Genomic DNA, 23,333 nt, shown 5'->3' on the forward strand with positions numbered 1-23,333 from the left:
AATCTAATGATGTATATTGAACGTTTTAAACTACCAATATGCTTCATCGTGATTGAACTTCTCTCTCTGGTTCTCTTTTTACATTCTTTACACCACTAATTCTGCCTCTATGCATGTGAACAAATGAGTGTAACAGTATGAATGCCTTCCTGGAGTGATTGTCTGAATATTTATTTTGAAAACGAGTATTTAAAAAGGCTTTTAGCCTAAGTGGTAACTGATGTATTGATGTAAAACTTGCATATACATTCTTACCTGTGTTTGACTTTGTATGGGTGGAGGAGGAGGAGCTCCTTTTGACTTTGAGTTATTCCTTTGAAAAGAAAAAAAAAAGAAAAGAAAGAAACTCATGAATATGTGCTGTTCTGTATCAAAGAAAATATTCTAGAAAGAAATTAGCATTTATGCATATTTAATCAAAATAGATGCATCATCACGTACCGGGGCTCTGTGGTCTGAGGTGTGTGTGTGGTGGTGATGGTAGCTATCTTCTCAGCATTAGTCAGCAGAGAAGCATTGGAAGATTCTGCAAAGAAACACAGATGGATCAAATTTTTAAAAAACAAAACAATTGAGATAAAATAAAGTGACAGTGCTTTTGTTAAATGCATTTGCCCAAAGCTGTGTTTTAAAAAAAAAACACAGCTTGAATGTTACTGTCCAGAAGAGTCCACTGAACCGCCCACGGGCAACTCTATTCAACCTGATGCTAACTGCCTGTGATGTTGTCATTTGCCATTTGCTCATAGACAATGTTGGACCCAACTAGATGAAAGCAAAACAGCAGTAAAGGGGAAAAGAATCCCTCTTCACTTGCATCATTTTGTTTCATCTGCTTGTTTAGGAGGAAGAAGAAACTGTCTTTTCGTGCCTTTCTTCAATTCCATCCTATCAACAGCAAGAAAACTACCGCACACATTAGTTTCCACCGACACTGGCAGGACTACAGCCCTGTCTGTGTTTACCAGCCTGGCTCATTTGTCTCAGGCGTCTTTCCTCATGCTCCCCTCATTACCCCGAGAAATATGACTTCCTCACGCCCACCTCTCTCTTTTTTTTTCATGATGTTTGAAATGAGAATAAGGTGGACCAATAAATGCCATCATTCACATATTACAAGACCATGCCAGGATTTCTTCCCGTGAAACACAATCCTGCTACATGTGTCTTTGTTCCCACCTCTCTCCCCCTGGTCCTAACTGACCTTCATTATCTGTGTCTATTACTGAATTACAGTGCTGCTGTTTTCATTGGTTGACCGCTGGCTCAGCCAGTAACAAGCATCCTTGTTACAGCCCTTGACATATTTCATCTAAAACAGGGGTGTCAAACTCAAATACACAATGGGCCAAAATTTAAAACTTGAATAAAATCGCGGGCCAACATTGAACAAATGAACAAAAATCACCTTTTAATATATACCAAACATGTTTTGCTTTAACATTAAATATGGAACCAGCAACGCTTATAAACATACAATATATAACTAAATAGTGCAGACATGCAAAATCAAATTTCAAATAAAAAACACATCAGTGTCATTCATATATTAAATAAAAAATAAATAAAAATCGTATGCCTCTTTTCTGTTTGCATCCTTTTGATTTAAATACCAAAATAAAGTTTTTGAACAGGTTAATACATTTAAAAATAAAATAACAATAATAAATCTAGTATTAGCGATAAATGCGCCGTATAATACCGGCGGGTCAGCTTTTACAGTACAATAATAATATAATAATTTGATTTTGGCTCGCGGGCCAAATAAAATTACACTGCGGGCCAAATTTGGCCCGTGGGCCAGAGTTTGACACTCCTGATCTAAAATGTGGAGCTTTAGGTCTCAAACTGCTTGTGCTGCAATGTGCTGCAGTTCTATTTCTTTTCATAAACTAAGCTGAGGAGATTAACACCAACAGGGTGCACTTGATTAAATGCAAGCGGTGTTTTTAATCCTTTCAAACTGACAAATTATTGCAAAAGATATGCAGTGAAGAAAACAAACAAAAAGAAGAAAAGCGAGTGAAGACTTGTAGATGTGCTACCGTGGTTTCTGGGGGGCAACATCACCTTACTCCTACTCAGTGACTCACTCTCTGAGTTACCAGGGTTCACACCCTGATGAAAAGTGCTCTTGCCTGTGAAAAGCAGCAGTGCCCTTTCCTTCCCACCACATCCATGAATAAGTCACATCATGTTGCATTATGAAACAGTCATGTGAGGCTGTAAGCCAAAAGCCTTACCATCACCCGGGATGATCCTGAGCGAGACTGTGTTCCCGGCTTCCTTGATCAGGTTGACGATGTCAGAATGTGACTTGTTGGTGATGGAGCAGCTGTTAACAGCCAATATTCGGTCTCCCACTTTCAGCTTCCCGCAGCGGTCCGCCGGGCTGCCCTCGATGATGCGTCCTATTTTGTGGGGCATGGCCACACAAGCATTTCCAGCTTTTGTGTTAACATACATGTTTGGTTGCGTGTAAATTGTGTGTGGTGATGATTTGATTGATTGTGTTGATTGGGTTGTATTGATTTATAAGAATGAAAAGACAGGAAGGAAACAGGGGAGAAAGAGATGAAAAGAAAAGTGAATTATCCAAATCACCACATTCCAATTTAACCTCATAAAACATGCAAAATACACATGCAAAATACTAGAAGCCTCAGAAAGGGGGTTAAAACTGTATACTTAGGCCTGGGCCGATAATCAATAAATCAATTAATCGCACGATAAATTAAATGAACTCAATAATTTTGCCGGCCTCGATATATCGCCATGCGCATGCGTGTTTGTTTTCCTGGTCTGTTGCCTCCAAGCAGGCTGGATGACAAGAGGGTTCACTCTGTGCTCGATCTCAGCACCTGGGCGCTTTTGTTCCATAGCAGAATGTCAGTCATCCAGTCTCTTTGTCTCTGTGGGGAAGGCTGGGCCGCTAGCATTGGCTACACACAGAGTGCAGCAGGTGAGCCTCGTGAGGAGCAACGCCAGGAAAAAAGATGATTGCAAAGCCAAATGCCACAGCCCCGGTGTGGGAATATGTCGGCTTCAAACCGAATGAAAAAGGTGAGCCCATCAACACACGGACCAGCCTGTATGCCCAATTTGTTCAAAAGTGGTGGCAACAAAAAAAGCCACCACAACAAACTTGCATGCCCATCTAAAGCAGAACCACCCGACCCAGTTTTCCCAGCTGGGGAAAAAAACTGCACCTGGAGATGCAGAGCCTTCGTCCCGACAGTCAACACTGGTCGACAAAGTAAATATAAACGCTGTGCGCTCACAGAAAGTGGAGTTTGCTACATCGCAAAATAAATGCTGCCCTTTACAAAAAAAAAAAAAAAAAATGTTTGTTTTATTTATTTAGGATATTTAAACGTTCTTAAAATTACAATTACAATGGTAAAAAACACTGAGAAATAAAAAAGTGTATTGTATTTGAAAGGGTGTGCATTATTATGATATATTATCATGTTGACAATAATATCGTTTATTGGCAATAATTTGTGGGACAATATATCGTCCAGCAAAATTTGCTATCGTCCCAGGCCTATGTATACTGTCAAAAACAAAAGGAATAAGCTCTGTGGGAAAAAGCAGAATCTGCCCCCATCATCTGACGTATTCATCAATGGGCTGTAAATCACATGCCACTGGTCAGGGTCCACAGCGGCTAACACTCGACAGCTTATCAATACGCTGGTCACAGCATCATGACTACACCTCCCTGCCAGGGATCAATGAGCACACAATCGCTGCAGCAGTGTGAGATGCTGAGGTAATCGGGCTGTGGGAACTTGACCAGCTCAGAGAAGGATTCCTAAAGAGGAGCAATCTGAGATGTGCAGCTTATAGCTTATATATGCCACTAGTCATATAGTCACGACAGGCACAGCAAGTAATACAATCTGCACCTGAGTGACAGTGTTCAATACTGCACATCTTGTTTACACAGAGGCTCTGAACAGACCCTGGGGATCTCCAGTTCTCCTCGCCCTCCCTCCATCTCACTCCCTTTATCTCTGCTCCTTCCCTTCCATCCAGTATATTTTTCGCAGCATTCATATTTATTACATCACCTCACTTTGCAGCTACCCTCCCTCTGTCTTGATTGAAAAATGTGCTTGTATCCTGTCACTCTATCTAAATAATGAGATAAGGGACATTAAAGGGTGTGGCAAGTATCCAGGATTTAATACCTACTCTGCTAAGCACCACCCCAACCCCGGGTCAGAGGAGGAGGAGGGGATGGGAGGGGGGATGGGCCCTGCTGGACTGGAGAAAAATGGTTTATGTGTCCATGATGGATGGGAGATTGAGTCAGCTGAACCTGCTTTGTTTTTCTGGGGACTGACGAACATCATGAAAGAATCCTCAGAGCCATGTTGTGTTTTTTTTTAGTAATAGGCATTCATCTGTCAGATTTCAGCTCTCGTCCTGTATGGTTGGAATCCATTAGGAGGATGAGCGCAGGATGCTATAGCGAGATCCAAGATCAGCGCATGAAAGCACTAAGTCCATTCATCTCCTCGTCCCAGGAGGAACCGTGACGGAGCAGAGGAGCGTAGTGAAGCAGCAGCAAAAACAGGAACCTCAAAAGGACTAGAATATTTTTTTTTTCTTTCCAGGTTGTTGTTGTTGTTACCGGTGTCACTATAAATAACATTAATTCTTGCATTTTGCAGAGTAACACCATTAGCCCACAGGATCAATGAAATCTTCCCTGGGCAGTCAGTGTGGCTAACAGCTCATCCATTCTTGTGTTTTCCTGTGACACAACACAGTATATCATAATAATGGCTAACTATACAAGGGACCTTGGCATGACATTGGTGTTGGAAATTCATCACTCTGAGGTTAATACCAAATTTGTTCGAAGAGGACATCTACAATTCCTCATCAATGCCTGAGCAACTTTAATACATGCAATTCTGCTGTTTTGCTGTGATACATAAATGGTATAGACAGCTATGGAGTGTGCTGAGTAGACTTCAATTACATGCTGAATGAATTGGTGAGGGCAGCTGTGAGGCATGAATCTGTGATGATGGTGTTTGTGATAAAGCTGCAGCCAGCCTGATCCTGAGGGAGCGTGCTCTGCACATGAGGAGATTTCTTCATCCCTAAGCTCATGATAGTAGCTTTGTGACCTCGGTCTGTGGCATTAAGCCCACTCCTGTCTAACGCCGCTCGCCCGCTATTCATAAAGTGGAGTAAACTCATTGAGGAGTATATTTTTTATGTTGTAATCCTGCCAGGAGATTTCATTAGTCATTTTAATCAGCGGTTCATTTAAACACTCTCTTTGCTGAATGCATGCAGAGGGGGACTCGTGCCATTTCATTCACCAACTCTCAGGTTTCTTGTGATTAAATTATTCAGGGTATCAGCAGGTCTTGAAAAGGCTTGGAAAGCATTTAGTTTAGTTTAATTAACAAAAAGGCCTTGATAGGTATTTAAAAGTCTGAATTGAATTTACAAAAGTAAAGCCGAAGCATTAAATATTTTCTCTTGCCTGCCATAAGCTGGAATGGAAGTTATTAAATGTTTGTAGGGATGTCTGTTGGGACTTGTTAACGCCACAAAAATGAGGCAAAAACATCACGATTGCTCCCTGGTGGCTGATGGCAGCATAGATTGCATATCCTGCCCCCTTCATGTTAGCGGATGAGTGATGTTCCAAACTAAAAAGCACACGTCAAATACATTTTTTACCAAAGATGTTTTCTTTCATTTTAGATAATAAAATGATGCTTTAGCTGTTATTTGTTCTGATATATTTGTTTTAATTAGTTATTTGATTCTATTCAATGGGTGATGTGTAAAGTACAGTTATTACTGTAGGCTATTTTATATATATATTTTTATTTATTCTGTTTATTTTGAGACATGTCTATGGTGAAACCAAAGAGGAATTTCCACTCAGTGGATAATAAAGTTTTCATATTCGTATTAAACGGGAGCGTGACATCATCACTTACAGTACAATGGGAGAAAGTTTTGCGGCATCTGTCTTTATAATGTCAGTACAATAAAGGTATGATTGTTCGTTCAGGAGGCTGTTCGATCAAATTTTGGTTGAGGTTTAGTCAGCACTGTCATTAATGCTTGTTAATGTAGTTATAGGAAGCTACTGTCTTGTAAAAAAAGAAGTGATATAATGATCATTCTAGTCCATACTATCTGTACTGTCCTCATACTTTCAGACTTTGGAGAGTATGATTGTGAAACAGGTAGTAAGTTGAATTCTTTGTGCTATTATAAAGTCTCCAATTGAACTTTGTTAACCCTGTAGAAACACTACCACACAGAGATACAGCTTTAAATAGTTTTCAGCAAAGAATTATTGTCAGTGCCATGTAGTAATCTTTGAAGAACATTGCTTTGAGACCAAAATATTTCTCTGTTTGAGTTGTTTGTGTATGCTGCTCACAGTCAGAAGGTAAATTAATCACAGAGAGAAATAATGATCTTCAGCAAAACTCTTTCCACGTAACATGCACCAATACAGATTACAAATGCCCAAACAATCAAACTGTTGACTCAGATTAAAGTCTAAATTGTCAGCTGACGGTAAACACAATAAATTCTAATGTCAAACTGAATGAAAGTCCCTGTCAATCTCAGTTAGCTGAAGCTCAGCCGGGCTCACTTACCAAAGGTGGTGCCGGCGTCGGGCCTGGAAACAGACGACACGATGACGAAACCGAAGCCCTCGTTCTCTCCGCGCTGGATCTCCACATCGTACGGCTGCAGGGAGGCGGGCACCACCGCACTCCCGCTGCCTCCACCGCCACCGCTGCCTATACCGCTGGTAGATCCGCTGCCAGAGCTGACCGTGTTCAGAGAGTTCTGGCTCCCCTGGGGGGTCCGCTTGCCCTCCGTCAGGCTGGGGGCCTGGGTGCTGCTGTGGTGTGAGGAGGCCGGCGACGGGGGAACGTCACCTTCCCCTTTTGACACTTGATGAGGAGGAAGAGAACAGATCGCTTAGACTAGGGTGACCATATTTTGATTTCCAAAAAAGAGGACAATCAGCACGGCCTCGAGACACAAATTCAGACAGGATGAACATGCTTTATTATGCTTCAATGGTGCAAAATTAACTTCTGTAATAAAATAAAATGAAATCTGTAAAAACTTGTAACAAAATAATAATAAAAGACTCTTTTCAAATAAATAATATGAAATAATGTTCTAAATATGAACTCTTCTGTTAGAAAATCTAGCTTCAACAATATATCTCTTAATAACTGCAATAAGATAAATAATAGAAGAGTCTCACAAAGATACTAACTTAACAAACAAAAAGGATCTATACTTTTCATCTTTATTTGTCTTTGAGCTTTGAGATCTCCAGCACCTTTATTAGACACTGAGACATACTGTATGTGCCAGCATTGCACACGGTGCACTCCGCCTCCCACCTGTCCCGACCGGGACCGTACGTCGGACATTTTTTTTGCAGTTCATCTGTGAAGCTGCACTTACGCTTCGGCATTTCCCGTGCAATGCTGCTCCGCTGTTCGATCTGCCCTCTGTCTGCTCTGCTCTCTGTCTCTCTGTGTGTGTATGTGTGTGTGTGCGGCGCTGACCCGCCCACAAGGCAGCCTCTTGGTAATTACGTCTCGCAAAATTGTGTGCAAAGCGCCGGTCAATTTACGTGCACGTGTACTGGTCCTATGAAAAACAGCGAACACTGGACATTTTCGTGAATTTATAAAACCCGGCCGGACGCCCCGGACAGGACGTAAAAAGTGGACATGTCCGGGCAAAAGAGGACGCTTGGTCACCCTAGCTTAGACACGTATCCCATGTGCATTTCATTAACTTTACATTCAAGTATTCATGTCAGGAACTGTGTCAAGGTTAAAGAAGTCTGCAGACTAGCGAGGATTATGTTTATGTAACATGCATGTGACAGTCCATGACACATGTATGAATACACATGCACTAGTTTTATGCAAAACTCTCATCACCTCCGTATCCGGAGGACTTGCGTCTGACAGTGAGGTTGACATGGCCCTGTTTGGCGGCCTGCTGCATCAGCTGCACCACCAGCTGGTGAGACTTGCCCACTACCGCTGTGCCGTCCACACAGATGAGCTCATCACCCGACCGCAGGCGCCCATCCTCATCTGCTGCTCCGTATTTCACTATGTGCCCTATGTAGATCTGGAAGAGAAAAGCACACACAGAGCACAATGTAACGGATTACTGACTTTTTACAAACAGCGTTGTAATTCATTGTATCGTCTCTCCACAGCGTGAATACAGTAACTTTTATGGCTATGATACAGTATAATGGCTAATTAAGAGTCATTAAACCGCAGTAAATAAACCCCCATCCAAGACAGTGCATGATTCATTGTGACTTATCTCCTTCTGATTTTAAATGAATCTGTCACACATTTCAGAGTCGACTCTTGCATTACTTTAAGGTGTTTGTGGCTGATGTTCGGAGAAACCAAGAAGGCCAATGAGGCCCGTTGGGGCCACCGAGAAGCTTGTGTGCTTTAGGCATTGTGTGGGCGTGTACACACAGTTCTGAGACAAACAAGCGCACCACCACCACACAACACCTTTTGGCACAAACAACAAGTACAAACTCCTGTGGGGTAGACCTGAAGCCTGCTGCCATTTTATTTCCCTCTATTTCTCAATATCTGCCTTCCACTCTCCCTCTTGCTCCCTCCTTTTAAGACAAATATATGGCGCACAACCAGAGGGATTGTGGGAAGGCCTTTGCTTTTCTTAACAAGCTGTCTATATGATTCTCCAGAGAGAAACAGCTCCAGTTAGACAGAGCGAAAGGACTTTCTGCTATTTCGTTTTAAAGGCAGATGAAAAAGAAGTAGGAGGAAAAGGAAAGACAGAGCAAACTAGCAGAACAGAGAACCTCTTAGAGGCTTGGGAAGTTTACTTAGAAAAAGGACAATGCATTCAGATTTAAAATGATCAGCAATAGTATGGATGGGGTGTATGTGTACACTTTTAAATCATCCGCTATTGTGACAAACTGTTGATGTGAAGGTGAAGGGATACTTACGGGCTCCCCGGGCTCATTTCCTCCCAGGATACGGAAGCCGAAGCCTGTATCCTTCCGCCAAAGGAAAATGTCCTGCTCCTGGCAATCTGGCACTGAAATAGACAAAAGAAAACCAGTGAGAAGACTCCATGGAGATCAGCCACCACGGCTGCCAAAGACCTGCAGGCTCCGCTCAGCACTGAATGATTAGCATCAGTGTAGGCTAATCACTGAATGCTTGTTGCTCTAAATCAACATGTTTGGTCTCATTATCACAAATTCACGACTAGTTGTGTAACCGCGGATCAATAAGGCGTTTGTTTTTCTATTAGCGTCAGAATGAGAGAAGGCAGGATCAACAGCTGCTGCCTCCTTCACATAAGCACTGCCTCCGTGAGTTAATGGCTCCTTGTTCTCACATTTACACCACAAACAAGGCTGCAAAATCTAATCCTGTGACCTCATCGTCCTCACAGAGCCGCAGTCTGAAAAGTTACTCAATGGCGCTCCCTATTAGCGGCCCCTGATTATAACTGAACCTTTGCTTACACACGTGGATTTGTAGCTTCACATTTTGCCTATTTTTCTCTTGCCTTCCATCACACACACAACTCCCCACACATTTGCATCTCGCCATGGACCGAGCAGACTGTGGAGGAGGACACAGGCAATTTGGTGTCAGTCTGTTCAACCCACAGGGCCAGTCCGCACAGGCCGTTTCTTCTTGCACCGCCTGCTGTCCACACGGCTGCCATGCAAGGGCAGTGGCGGGCCCATTAGCTTCAGCTTTCCACTTCCACCGATAACTTGCTTGGTGTGCATTTAACTGCTGCGGTTAGACTTGTAAATAATAAAGAGTAGTAATCAAAGTGTGAACTAAAAAAGGTGCAACTTTGACAGCTGACATGAAGCATTCAGGGAAGCTAAATTCCCAAAAGCTCACCTTTCAGTCACACTGTCCTGCATGCATAGATCATGTGCTGACATATTAACTTGCACATGAAAATACAGACAGGGAATCTGGGCCTCTTTGTCATTCATTGTCTCCTTCTCTCTTTCTTGTTTCATTTGTCTCCCTCCCTCCTCCCCCGCCAACTCAAAAAGGGGCTGCAGCTCCTTCAGGGGTTATCAAACAGATATACCAATCAGCCGCAGCTAAAAGCAACCCTCTCCGGGCCCAGTTAATATTTAATCAGCAGCAGTCCTAGATTCCACAGGCAGCCATGATTGTTAACCAACTCTGCAATACACGGCAAGCGCACGTGGGGCTAGCAACGATTACAGTGCGCAACAAGCTAACGCAGCCGACCTTCCATAGACATCACCACCCTACAATCACGAAGCAATCTTTTTTTTTTTTTTATAGCACAGAGATATATTTCACAGCATATACAGAACTATTGTCCCTTTAAATATAACTGCCAGTACAAGTACAAGAGGTTTGAGAGCTGTAATTCAGCCAGAACAGTTGAGTGAACCTGTTATTCTGAAAGATCTTTCCCCCTTTCTCACACACTCTTCCATCAGAAACAGAAATAAGTGGTTTGACACCCTTACAGTGTTTCCCTATGAATAATGCAAGAATAGGCCATGACTGCAAATGATATTGAGGAGTGTCACAGAGAGGCTATCTACTTTCTTGTGTTCCAGTTTGGGATTTTTATACTTTCCCAGTGACTAAACAGGATAGGAGACAAGCTGGATGGATGCTGATAATGCAAAAGCACTCACTTTTTAAGCGTGGTTTAAAAGGTGTCTTGTCCCTTCACTGGGTGATTTGCAGCAGAGTACACACATGCTTTTCTTTGTTTTTTTGTTTTTGTACTTGACGGTTCTTATCTGTCAAGAGGAAGGCGAGAACAGTGCACCTACGACTGACACATGCGCACCATAGCGCCACACTAATCATCAGCTAACACTTGTGGGTTTTCAAGGACACTTTCCTCTTGGAGGCACCTTTTGTCACAGGATCAGTTGTGACTCAGTCAGCACACAATTGTCTAGCAAACACACGAGAAGGGCTTTTAACTGACAATAACACAAAGACAGAGATGTGCCTTGTGGTGGTGCTAATCTGCTATACACACTTCTTTTACTTCTCTACAATTTTCAATGTAAAACTAGGCAAAACAATTGGAAGTTTCTAACTAATCAATGAACATTATTGTTAAAAACTCCACTCAGCATGTATCTGTTGAATTCTTTTTTTGGCTTATTTATTAACCTTTTATAGCACTAAACTTAACATAATCTCACCAGATGCTTAATAGAAAAGCAGGATAAAATGACATATCAAAGATGAGGAAAATGCTCAAGATTATTTAAACAAATAAATCAACACCGAGAGGGTGGCATACTTTGCTTCTTTTTTGGTTTTCAGAGAGAGCTAGATAACAAAACCCGCCCACCAGCAACTCTGAAGCAAGAAATAGTCAGCACATAACTCCTGTGCGGGTTGTGTTTTTACCAAAAATAAACAAAACATGATGTAACATGTTAATTAGTGAGCTTAAGAAGTGCTGGTTGGTGGACTTTGTTTCTTTGGAGAAAGCCAGGCTTACAGTTTCCCTTTGTTTACAGTTTTTGTGCTATGCTAAGCTAACCAACTGTTGGCTGTAGCTTTCATATTTACAGTGAAAACATAATAGTTATGTCGATCTTTTCATCCAGCTCTGCGGCAGAAAAATCAGCAAAAATATACGACAGTACCTGCAGCTCTTTAGGCAGGTCGTTCCACATTTGAAAACTTTTCTTTAGTTTAGATTCTTAGGTGTCAAACATCTCCTGCGAATGATCTCAGGCCATTATGGAAGGTTAAAAGGTCTGTAATATCACTGGAGGATAAACCTTGCTGACCATTTAAACTCCAAAGTCAGCAAAACTCTCAAAGTCTTAAAATAAGTTAGAATTTAATTCTACTCACGTCGACTCTCGTACATGCTCCTGGACTGCGCCCAAATCTTAAAGGGGTCTGGCTTCTTCTGGAGGGTGAGGGTGCCATCTGCAGGGTCCTGGGGGGGCAGGCCTGGCAGAGGCTGGGTGGGGGCAGCAGGAGTGGGAGCCACAGCCTCACTTGGCATGGCAGAGGGTGGGTGGCTGGGAGAATCGGTGTGGGTGCTGCGATGGCTGCACACACTGTGCTGGGAGCTGCTCTGGCTGTCTTTCCTCTCTAACTGGTGCTGGGTGGACAGAAAACAGAGTGAGAGGTGTATGTGTGCGAGCGATGGAAGGGGGTGGATATAAGCAGAAGATGGAGGTAGAGGGCAGAGAGAGGAGAAAAAAGTGAGAGTGATAAGTGAGTCAGTGATAAGGGCGAGATACAGGGGGAGAGAGATGAGTGAGAAAAGTGTTGATGGAGGACAAAGAGAAGGAAAAAGCGTCCAAGGTCATCTTTTTTAGACATTGCAGTAGAATATCTCTCACTGAAAACTGCTGCTGGAGTGAGGAGAAATGACTTGGTTTCCATGGTTGCGAGACAAAGACAGATTGAAATGTGAGTGAATTTCAATGAACAAAGATATTGCCTTTTATGAATACCATGATTCTTTGTTTATTGCACAAGGTCCTGAGCATGGAGAGCTATGCATGGAATCAAGGTTGGTCTCAACTGAAACAGGATTGTAGACTCTTAACAACAGCGAGGATCCTGGTGGGCTGAGATTTCATATTGTGTTTGTAACTACTCGGTTAACTGAAATTGCTTTTGAAAAAAACAGTTCAACAATTAAAGTATTCAGTGTTTTGCTTGTTTGTTATGCTGCATTCACACCACAATTGGCTCTCTGTGTGGAAATGCAGCCTTAATCTGGCAACACAGGGTGCTTCAGATAAGAAAAACACCCAGGATCCTCTGGCAACAAAGTTTAACCTGAGGTGTAAAATCCTGTACTTGAAATCGTTTTGCAGTGTTTTTGGTGTTTGATAAGACTTCAGAATGACGGATCCCTTACTCAAACTGGACTTCCTGATTCATTTTTCACTGTGTCACGAAGCAACACGCCCCCATTAATGTAGGCTTTTGTGCTTTTTTTAACGCACCTAAACTAAAACATTCTTAAAGTTTTTATGATCACCTCTAAATTGTTACTATAAATGCAAAAATGAAGATTACAGAACTAATTTATTCCAACAGCATACATGTATATTGACACTTTAGATCCAAAGGGCAGGCCTGTTATTTCTTGTGATATGGCTGAGGCACGTTTTGCCTCTTCCTCATCTCAGGATTAGTTATTGCTTGCTAATTTCCAGAGTAAGGAATCCTCAGAGGACCTATCTAGCTAATAGCTAGCCAAGCTCATCAGGTGTGAGACGCCAAGAGACAACAAACAAATATGATGATGGGATTGTTTCATTTCAAATAGTAAAAGATTTGTGGTTTACATGAGTAATTGTGTAGAGGAATCACTAGATTATGTTGAAAAATGAGGCATTTTTCAAGAAATATATTCAAATTCAAGCATATTTCTAACTTAGAAAATATAATGGTCCAAGCTATTAATTTTCCAAACTTTCAAGACTTTGTGCAAAGCCTACTTTTATAGTCTGTAATCTTTGCATTCTTGATTCTGCACCCAGAATGCACATATTACCACGTTATTACTCGCAGATGCACACTACAAAGGACTTTACAGCTGCATGAAAAACGAGCCTTACTGAGAAAATGCAATTACTGACAAGCGGCAATATGACAACTGAATATTTTTTGATGTGGTATGAATAATAAATCAGTGCATGGAACGGCAGAGATGTCATTACACAGCCTCCCAGTCTCTCACTCATCACACTGCATGAGATGAAGGGTCAAATATTCCAGTAATGCTTCTTAAAGATGATAACAGCCATGCAAAATTGACTTCACCGGAGACTTCCGTAATGGGTTGACACAGCACACTCTCTCTTGAATATGGGAGTTTACTGTGAGTCTGAACTGGAGGCAAAATGGTTGTTGTGGGCTGACACGAAGTCGCATGCAGCGTGACATTTCACTGACATAACACAGAGAGGGGAAAACTGGCTTTCTCCTCACTGGAAAGCTAATCCAAAGTGACAGTGCCACTATCGGTCCCCACTCGACCCCCTAACAGCACCCACTCCTCCGTGACATGTGACCTGAATAGGTAACGCCCACATCCCTCACTGAAACCCTTTCCAACTAATCCTAATGCTAATATCCAGCCAGCTGAGGGGCTTTTCATGCCCATCAAGAAATGCAAGACGAGGTTTTCTTTCACTTAAGTCGTGGTAATTGAACCCATCACTGACCTTGGCTGAGCCTGTCCAGAGGAAACGTCCTTCTACTATAACTGGGTGGCTCTCCAGGGGTGAATTAGGGTGACCGTAATTTAAAGCTGCACTGGCGTCTCTTCTGAGCTCCTATTGATTTTTTATCAGGTTGAGATGAGTCGTAAAAATGAGGAGGCGTTTGCTCTTTAAACTCCTGAATAACTGCACTGTCCCTCAAGAGACCCTCGAGCTGCTCACAGAACTGGTCTTTCTCTCTCTTTCTCTCTCCTCTCTCCTTCCCCGTCCTCTCTTATCCGTCACAACTACGAGTCACATTGCAATCTGTTGCAATCTCTCCTCCAGCTTCCCCAATCTTCCCCTGCTCTGCTTCCAACTCACTCTGTCGTCATTGCCCCCTTCTCCCTGTCTGTTAGCCTCAGCGCGTCCTCTATCTGTGGGCTATCATAGTGATTCACTGTTGTGGGACAAACCATCTCCCCACTGGTCTTCCCCTCCCACATGCACATCCTTTTTCTCCTCCTATCTCTGCTTCATGCCCCTCTCCCATCTTCCCTCAGCGATGGCTGTCTGCCCTCCCTAACAGCTGGTCACTGTTACACTGTTCTGCCTAGGCTATGCTTAATCAGTCACAGGATGGCAGCGTGGCAGGAGTGGAGGGGTGTAGAGAGAGAAAGCGAGAGGATGTAAAACAAAGAGAAATGACAACACAGAGGCAAGAAAGGCAAGAGGAGGAAAACAACAAAAGAAAGAAGTCAAAGTGACAGGCTGACAAAGAAGTAAAGAGGAATGGAGGCAGCTCTGGATGCAAAACAGTAGAGCAAGAGTTAGATATCAAATCTCAGTCTTTTGTTCTTTAAATAGCGCTCCTTTCACTCAGTGGAGCTGACATGCACACACACACACACACAGGCACACACACAAAAAGAGCTGAAGATTACAGTACTCACCACCAGCTTTGGACTCCTCTTGGCTGGCACCACTCCTGCAAAACATCGGCAGAGAGACAGAGAGAGCATTAATGACCTGCGGTGCTCTCCCTTTGTCCCCTCTGATCAAAAACTCCCCGGGACAAACGGATGGACCCTGGTTCCTGCTGCAGAGCACAGCACCCCCGGCCCGGCTCGCTCTCCTCTTCCTCTTCCTCCTCCTCCTCCTCTTCCACCTCTGTGTTGCTTTCTCTCTCTCTGAGCAACACACTGCGCTAGGCTGCTCGCTAATCTAAGTGATCTCCTCCCCCTGTGCTGTATCCAGCTCCACTCAGCGCTCTCACCCGTGCTATTAGAAGAGGAGCAACTGATCTATCTGCATTAGACAAGCTGACTTATGCTGCAGCAGCTCTAGACTGCTGGTCAAAGCTACAGGTCTCCACAAGCAGCCACAGATCCCCTCCTCCCCCTCCGCTCTACTTCCCAGCTGTCTCCAACACGAGTTCTCCAGCAGAATCTCAACTATTAGCCACTGAGAAGCAGCTCAGCAACTCGAGCATCATATCAAAGAAAAGCTTGAGCTTCTGCCTTACTATGCACATCTTCTGAGTAACTACAGAGCTGTTTCCTCTCCTCTCCTCTCCTCTGCTTTGCTCAAGGCTTACATTGAGAAGCTGATCTTCTCTCTCTGCTTTTTTCCTTCTTCCCTCCCCCTCCTCTTCTTTCGTGCACCATGACTTTCTCTCCCTCTATCTGTCTCTATCTCTCCCTCTCTTATACACCAGTTAACACACTGTAGAGAGTCACCAATAAGATCAATCTCATTTGTGCTAATGAAATATTAATACTTGTAGCCAGTTATCAGGGGAGAGCACTCACAGCATACCAGTGTAGGGAATCTTCTACATTTTCACTTAAACTGAGTTATTTTCCCACCCATTAAAGGCCAACAATTAATTCAACACGTAGGTTCCTCTACCTGAAACGTATTAACACAAACCTATCCAGACTAATAGTTACCCCCACACACACAGCGTGCACCACTCTCCAAGAAACTCCTTTCCCTTCCTGCTGCTTGTTTTTCTGCCACTTACTACAGGAAAAGTATGTTGAGACAAAAATAGACAAATTAATGCATGAACGACACCGGGACAAAGAGTTGCTGTTGCCAAGGCAATCAAACTAGCTCTGTATGCAGAAGCAGCAGGCTACTTAATTACGAGGTGTGAGCAGCGGCAGCACATCAAATTTACCTTAATGCCAGACCTTTGATCCATTCACTCTCCTTTTATTATGGACACCATTCTTTCCTGCAACATCTGACACCGAACATGCACAGGGAAAAACCCACTTGCAGTATTGATGGGACGACATTAACACATGCAACAACATGCAAGCATCCATCTTAGGCTCTTTCTGCTGCATTGGCAAAAAATCATTAAATGTTAAAACTCTCTGTTGCTGCAAAGCCCCTCTCTCTACACTATTCATAATTCATCCTCCCTATTTTCCCCTCCCTCTCTCTTTCTTTCTTTCTCTCTCTGTCTCAGATTATGGGGTGCCAGTTACTGGAGGAAGTGGAACATCCCAGCTGCTGACGTGCTGATGAATGTTTTCGTATGTGACTGACCTAGGGAGGACACATGTCAGAAGGTAATAAGTGTTTCCTATTACAGCAGCAGCTTATATGACCCAGGACCTTTTGAAATACACAGTTTGAAAAACGTTTCACTTTAAAACAACCTCCAAAAATCTTTAAACTGGCAACGAGGTCAAAATAATTATCACCAAGCATAAAGAAATAGAATTTAACTGTGGCCATATGGTTAATAAATCTGGGCATGGAACTGAAGGGGAATAAAGATTCGAGGAACTGACGTAGCTTGACCCCAACTCTGCTTTCATCAGCTGGAACGTCTGATTTACATGCTACACGGCGTAAACGCATCTTCAAGCATGATGCCATTTTTTAAATCTGCTTAAATTTCTCCTGCATTGTGATGCTGATGCCTGTGTGTAATGCAGACCTGATCGAATCTGGCTGAATGTAACATTAATGAGCAGCTGAAGCTCGGTGGAAAAAAATATGGGAATTGCATGTTCCCTCAAACACGCAACTGTGTGGAAGCATCCATGAATGAATGCATGCATGCTATACATATGTAATATCAGCATGTGCAGGTATGGAAGAAGGTGAACAAATATTCATGCACAGAGCACAGACATCTACGAGTATGAGGCACGCATAAAGCATTCACATTAGGCATCATAATCCTGATTTTTTTTTTTCTCCGCTGAAGCTTTTGAATGACACTAAAGCTCTGCTCAATACCCCACAACTGAACGCCGCTCAATTTAAAAGACTTGTTCACGCAGGATGCAACAGTGGCTTTAAAGGCCTGATTTTATTATTACTGAAGAAACCTTCTATCAGACTGACTAAGACTGTGTCCATTATCATTCAAATGAGAGGGAAAGTAAACAAATAGGAAGTGAAAGCGAGCGACTTCAGTTGTTTTGTGACCTAAACGGCCGTGTGGAGGAGGCTGCTTTTTTCATTTCTTTTACAGTAGATGATGGTACATATATAGTAACTTGCAGAATAACAAAGAAATATGCTAATGAGGAAATGATTTAGCAGCATAAGAAGGCTAGCAGCGCAGATGAAGAGCCTCAGAGACTGCTTCTTACTATCAATCAACAATATGAGCACATATATATATATATATATATACATATATATATACATATATATATTTGTGTATATATAATATACAGGTGATTTATTATATGAACTATTCTTTTTTTTTTCTTTATTTATATTTTCAGCAATTGGCTGATGTTGAACTTACAGTACTGACGTTTATTTAGCCATTTATTTGTTTTTCTTATCCTTTATTTGATCTGTTTTCATTTCTAGAATTAGTCGACTGTTATACATTGAATGTACACTACCGGTCAAAAGTTTTAGAACACCCCAATTTTTCCAGTTTTTTATTGAAATTCAAGCAGTTCAAGTCAAATGAACAGCTTGAAAGGGTACGAAGGTAAGTGGTGAACTGCCAGAGGTAAATAAAAAAAGGTAAGCTTAACCAAAACTGAAAGATAATGTACATTTCAGAATTATACAAGTAGGCCTTTTTTCAGGGAACAAGAAATGGGTTAACAACTTAACTCTATGGAGTCTTGGGCTATTTTGTCCATTTTTGAATTCTTTTCATGTCTTTGTAAGTCATTTTGTGTCCTTTTTTTGGTAATTTTGTGTCTTTTTTTAGTAATTTTGTGTGTTTTTTTGTCATTTTGTGTCTTTTTTTGGTCATTTTGTGTCTTTTTTTAGTCCTTTAGTCCAACATAAAATGTGATTTTGAATCTTTTTTTTACTTTCAAAACACTATCATGCTCAATAAAATTTTAAATGTTGCAAATGTGCATCCTTTTCAGAGTACACTGAGACATTAAACTGCATCATTTTCAATTAAATTCTGGAAAAGTTGTGGTGTGTTCTAAAACTTTTGACCAGTAGTGTATAATAATGTTAACTAGTCTTTATTGAAGTTATTTGCTTAAGAAAGCTGCCAACCTTCTGAGTAACTTATTCATAATGGTGAACAATCCACATAGATCAGTCTATTTTCATTTCAGATGAAAAAGATGCCATATCAATAATTAGTGAATTCCCCCCACACATTTTAAAATTGGTATCAGTCTCAAAAATCCCATATCAGTCAGGCTCTATTCTTCATTAGCCTTTAAAAAATGCCCTTGCCTTCTGTCCAGGTAATATAACCTGTCACTTAGAGGTAGGTTTCTGAGCAGTCACGCATGTAAACGACAGCAATGACGGAGCACAAGTTCAGAATAAATGTAGAAAAATGTGTGTTTCTGCTTAGCTGTGTGGGTACAAATGTGTGAGTGTGTGTGTGGGGAGGTCATTCTTTCATCCTGGAGCAGCAGTGCTGGAAAAAAAGCTGGAGCTTTTCAAGCTGAGTCTTCAGCGTGGTGAATTGTCCTGTTTCAATATGCTGCTGAAGCTGTGGCCTTGGTGAGTCTATGCAGAGCCCACACACAAAGTGTGAATGGTCCTTTTTCCAGGTTTTCTATATACAATGTTAGAGGGTGTACAACATGCGTAATGTTCCCTATTGTTGAGCCCATCCTGTAAACGTTTGTCCCTGCTCTATGTATAGGATTGTCCTATTATCTGGTAGTCTCTTCACTACTCTAAATGATTGTCTGGCTCTTCCTCGTCATCTGTTATCATCATATTTCATTCCTCCACCTTCATTTCCTCTACATTTTCTATCCCCTCTCTCTGTCTTTTCATTTTCTCTTTTCATTTTCTCTCTCCTTTCTCTCGGTCTCTCAGGGGACAGGAGCGCTGTGCACGATTGTCATGGCAACAACGGTGGGAAGACAAGATGGAGGAGTCATAGCTGGCCTGGCCTCCTTTACAGGAGAAGATCGTATGTGTGAAAACGCCAGATGTTATCTTTAAAATTTCATTGCAAGATTAAAAAGATTCCAAGACTAGAGAAGCTTCAGGTAAAAATAGATGTTTTTGACAGGTAGATATCCACACATATAACTGAGTGCTTTAATAAATATATTTTTCCAAGTGTCAGATTTTGCAGAATTTGTGCCGTGTTATTACTATAAACCAGACCTGGGCATTAGGTGGCACGGGGGCCACATCTGGCCCGTTGGCTGTCCCTGTCCGGCCCGAGTCAGGTTACCCCAAAATTAGAAATCAATACAACCACAGTGCTTTTATTTTGAAGGCTATTTACGTATGTGCGTGCATGCATAAGCACCTGCACAGATTTATCTTGTTAAAAACACTTTGCTTTTTGCAGAGGGTAAATAAATTGTTTGTTTACTGCATAACATACATGCTGTATATTGTTTTTGTGGTTTGAATGTATGTTGTTTATAAAATAAATTGTTTTTTGCAATTTGTTACTGCTATATTTGGCTAACTCCACATATATTACATAATATTTTCATAACATATATTCTTAACACTAACAACTCTAATTTACTGCATTTTATAAAGCAATGAAATTCATATCGAGCAGAATTTTTTAATTTCAGAGTATTGGTCCGGCCCTCCACAACTTTTAAATTATCTCATGTGGCCCCTTGGGGAAATGAATTGCCCACCCCTGGTATAAACCATAAAAAAATATATATTTCTAAGTTTTCTCAAATGTCACCACACAGTCATGTAGCAGCTATTGCCTTTACTACCTACAACAACCTATTTTACCTTCCATTGCATAAATTACATGTCGCCATTCTCTCTTCTAGATGTTGAGGACCACAGAATTGTTGAGAGACCCATTTGACGGGCAATCCAAAAACCAAAATGTGTCTCATGTGTTCATTTCAGCTGCACTGTTGTGCCATCGCAGGGAGCATTAAGGTAATGGCAGAATGCACCTCAGCCTTTTGCACACGCTCTGTGACAAAACACATTTGAATTTTTTCCTTGTGAAGCTTCTGAACTCGCTGTGTACCGATCTGAGATTAGCCACAAGCAAAATACTCTGACACTGTTCAGTTCAGTGCGATGCTGTCTCCTGGGACAAACTGCTGAACAAGTGTAGTCTTACAAAAATATTTTTACCATTGTCATTCACATCTAAGAATACAGTCAACTCGTTTGAATCTTAAACACTGTTTTTGTTTTTGTGCTATACATATTTATAATATTTTGCATTAATGTGAAATATTCAGTTAAACAACTCAATCTACTGCAAAAAGTCATATACAGAATTGGAATGTATAAATTGCTAGTCAAAACATGAAATAATAGTTATATATATATTTATATATATTTATATATATATATTTATATTTATATATATATATTTATATTTATTTATCTATCTATCTATCTATCTATCTATCTATCTATCTATCTATCTATCTATCTATCTATCTATCTATCTATCTATATATATATATATATATATATATTTATATTTATATTTATATATATATATATATATATATATATATATATTTGAGAGAAAACAATCCCCACTGGAAATCATTGCGTGTCGTTCTGTTTGTTTGACCTTGTGCTTTGTATCCTCTCTTAAATAAAGACTCTGCTGACTCTGAGTCAGACAGCGCAGATTGATGAGTCACAGATGAGCAGATTAAGGGTTCTTCTCCTCCAGCTGAAGTCCACCTTGTTCCTCCTCCTCCTCTCCTCCGCCTAAACTCCTCAAAACCAATCCTCTCATACACGCTCCCCGCGCTGAACTTCCAGTGCTGTTCAGCGAATCTCACACTCTCTCCTCTAATCCTCCTCCTCCACTTTCCCAAAAACATGATCCCTGGCCATTCTATTTCTCATCCTCTATTCTGCCTTCTTATCTGCCTCACCCCGCTCTTCTTAGCTCCCATAATTGTTGTTTGTAAATGATTACGTGCTAGCTGCTAGCGATCACTTGAAAGGTTACAGTATCATTCTCAGACAGAAAGCCAAGAACAAACCTTAGTCCCCAGAACCGTTATTATAGAGTACAGCTGCAACTAATGATTATTTCTACTGCTGATTAATCTGTGATGTATATTTTGGATTCATCACGTTAGCGCTTTCATCTAGAAAACGCCCATCACAATTTCCCAGAACGCCTTCAAAGTGCTTGTGTAAAAAAATGGTCCAAAATTACCCAATTAAAATAAAAGTAAAATGTACCAAATCCTCACATTTGAGAGGCTGGAACAAGTGGGTGTTTGGCATTTTTGCCTGATCCACTAAAGGCATTTTACACTGTGAGACAACAACCATCGTGAAGTTTAACGCACGTCACAATTCTCACTGTGGGTCTAATAAAGTCTTGGCAGACTGTACATTATCGGTTTCAGGCAAGTTAGATTATGTGGCAAATTTATAAAGGTTCAAATGTAAATGTTAAAACGAGCAGAAGTCTGGAAGTGGTGCTTCAGAACATGAAGACTGTCGAAAAAAATAAATAACATTTTAATTCTAATTCACTACTGCTGCTGCTCCCCCATGTTCTCCGTGCTATCTTTTTCTCTTAAAATGAGTTGAGGAGCCGATAGCAAAGCTAAACTTTACTTTTAATGTTATTAAACAAAGAGAAATGTTCTCCTCTCATCCTAAATTGATACTAGAGTACTTTTTATGATTCATTCATGTTTTATGAATAAAGCGATTCACGAGTTGTAGCAGTTTTTTTGCTGTGTGTGTTTGACAAATCAGTGATGTCATCTGTGTAAAACCTACTATTATATAACTGCTATATAACTATTTTAGACCCCGGCTCCTGCAGTTGATGCTAGTTTCACTTGAATCTTCCCCTAGTCCCTGGGGAAAGATCCATTGGTGGAAAAGGGGTTAAATTGTGAGAATTTTGTCCTAAATTTGTGACACTATCAGAATTTTGTTTCAGGATATCTTTGGACGAGAAAAAACCTCTTTGGCTTTTTTGCAAAAGGAAGCAAGGATTTTGTGGAAAATATGTGTGTAAAATTGTGTTAACCCATTGATGCCTAGAACTTCCTGTAAAACCTCTGGGCGATTTTAAAATAAGCCCCTAAAACCTGAAGTTTTTCTGGAAATTCAACAGAAGTGTCAACACTTCTACTAAATAATAGATTTTTCAGCCTCTGTAGCAGATAGAAATGAAATTCAAAAAGTATTTGAGAGCTTATACAAATACTACAAAACGAGGTATCCGCTTTCCAGGCTTCAATGGGTTAAATTGCACCATTTCAACTTTAAAGCACTTGTTCTATTTTTAAACGTTCAGATAAAAGCTTTAATACTGTAAATATGTGCAGCTTCTGCCCTTCATCACCTGGCCCTCACCTGGGCTCACAGTAATGACATGCTGGTGTCAGAGCTAACAGAGATGATATTTGCTGTTGTCAGTCGCCTTGCTTGCCCCTTTGACTGCCTGTAGCCTCCTTCCCACTTATCCTCTCCTTTATTTCCTCCCTGTCTTGCTCTCTCTCTCTCTCTTTGGTCCTCTCTTTCTGTGGTAGCAGGAATACTCCCCTGCATCTGTATCAGTCTCTCCCTCAAGACACACTATCACAGGCCCATAATGATGCTGACATTTAACAATACAGCAGCGCTATTCCAGCAGCAGTGCACAAGG

At 41.3% G+C, this 23,333-nt stretch overlaps 1 protein-coding gene and 1 long non-coding RNA gene across 13 annotated transcripts in view; one reads left to right on the forward strand and one right to left on the reverse strand.

The window, feature by feature from the left end:
- LOC131971323 (uncharacterized) overlaps positions 1 to 20,854 on the forward strand; it is a 56,960-nt gene extending 36,106 nt beyond the window's left edge. Inside the window, exons 2-4 of the long non-coding RNA XR_009394365.1 lie at positions 16,746 to 16,848; positions 19,562 to 19,737; positions 20,503 to 20,854. This is a non-coding gene — a long non-coding RNA (uncharacterized LOC131971323). The remainder of the gene's footprint in view (positions 1 to 16,745; positions 16,849 to 19,561; positions 19,738 to 20,502) is intronic.
- Positions 1 to 23,333, reverse strand: part of LOC131971315 (membrane-associated guanylate kinase, WW and PDZ domain-containing protein 1-like) — a 134,053-nt gene that overhangs the window by 8,432 nt on the left and 102,288 nt on the right. For 10 of the 12 annotated variants that reach the window (XM_059332700.1, XM_059332699.1, XM_059332709.1 and 7 more), the window contains 8 exons: positions 15,217 to 15,251; positions 11,946 to 12,201; positions 9,044 to 9,135; positions 7,974 to 8,169; positions 6,654 to 6,956; positions 2,244 to 2,447; positions 442 to 526; positions 256 to 313 (listed from right to left, as the gene is read on the reverse strand). In XM_059332700.1, coding sequence (XP_059188683.1) covers positions 256 to 313; positions 442 to 526; positions 2,244 to 2,447; positions 6,654 to 6,956; positions 7,974 to 8,169; positions 9,044 to 9,135; positions 11,946 to 12,201; positions 15,217 to 15,251 — 1,229 coding nt within the window. The remainder of the gene's footprint in view (positions 1 to 255; positions 314 to 441; positions 527 to 2,243; positions 2,448 to 6,653; positions 6,957 to 7,973; positions 8,170 to 9,043; positions 9,136 to 11,945; positions 12,202 to 15,216; positions 15,252 to 23,333) is intronic. The other 2 variants (XM_059332703.1, XM_059332711.1) reach the window with 1 other exon arrangement.

Source organism: Centropristis striata, chromosome 5, assembly GCF_030273125.1.
Source record: "Centropristis striata isolate RG_2023a ecotype Rhode Island chromosome 5, C.striata_1.0, whole genome shotgun sequence".
In the NCBI taxonomy this organism is placed as follows: Eukaryota; Metazoa; Chordata; class Actinopteri; order Perciformes; family Serranidae; genus Centropristis; species Centropristis striata.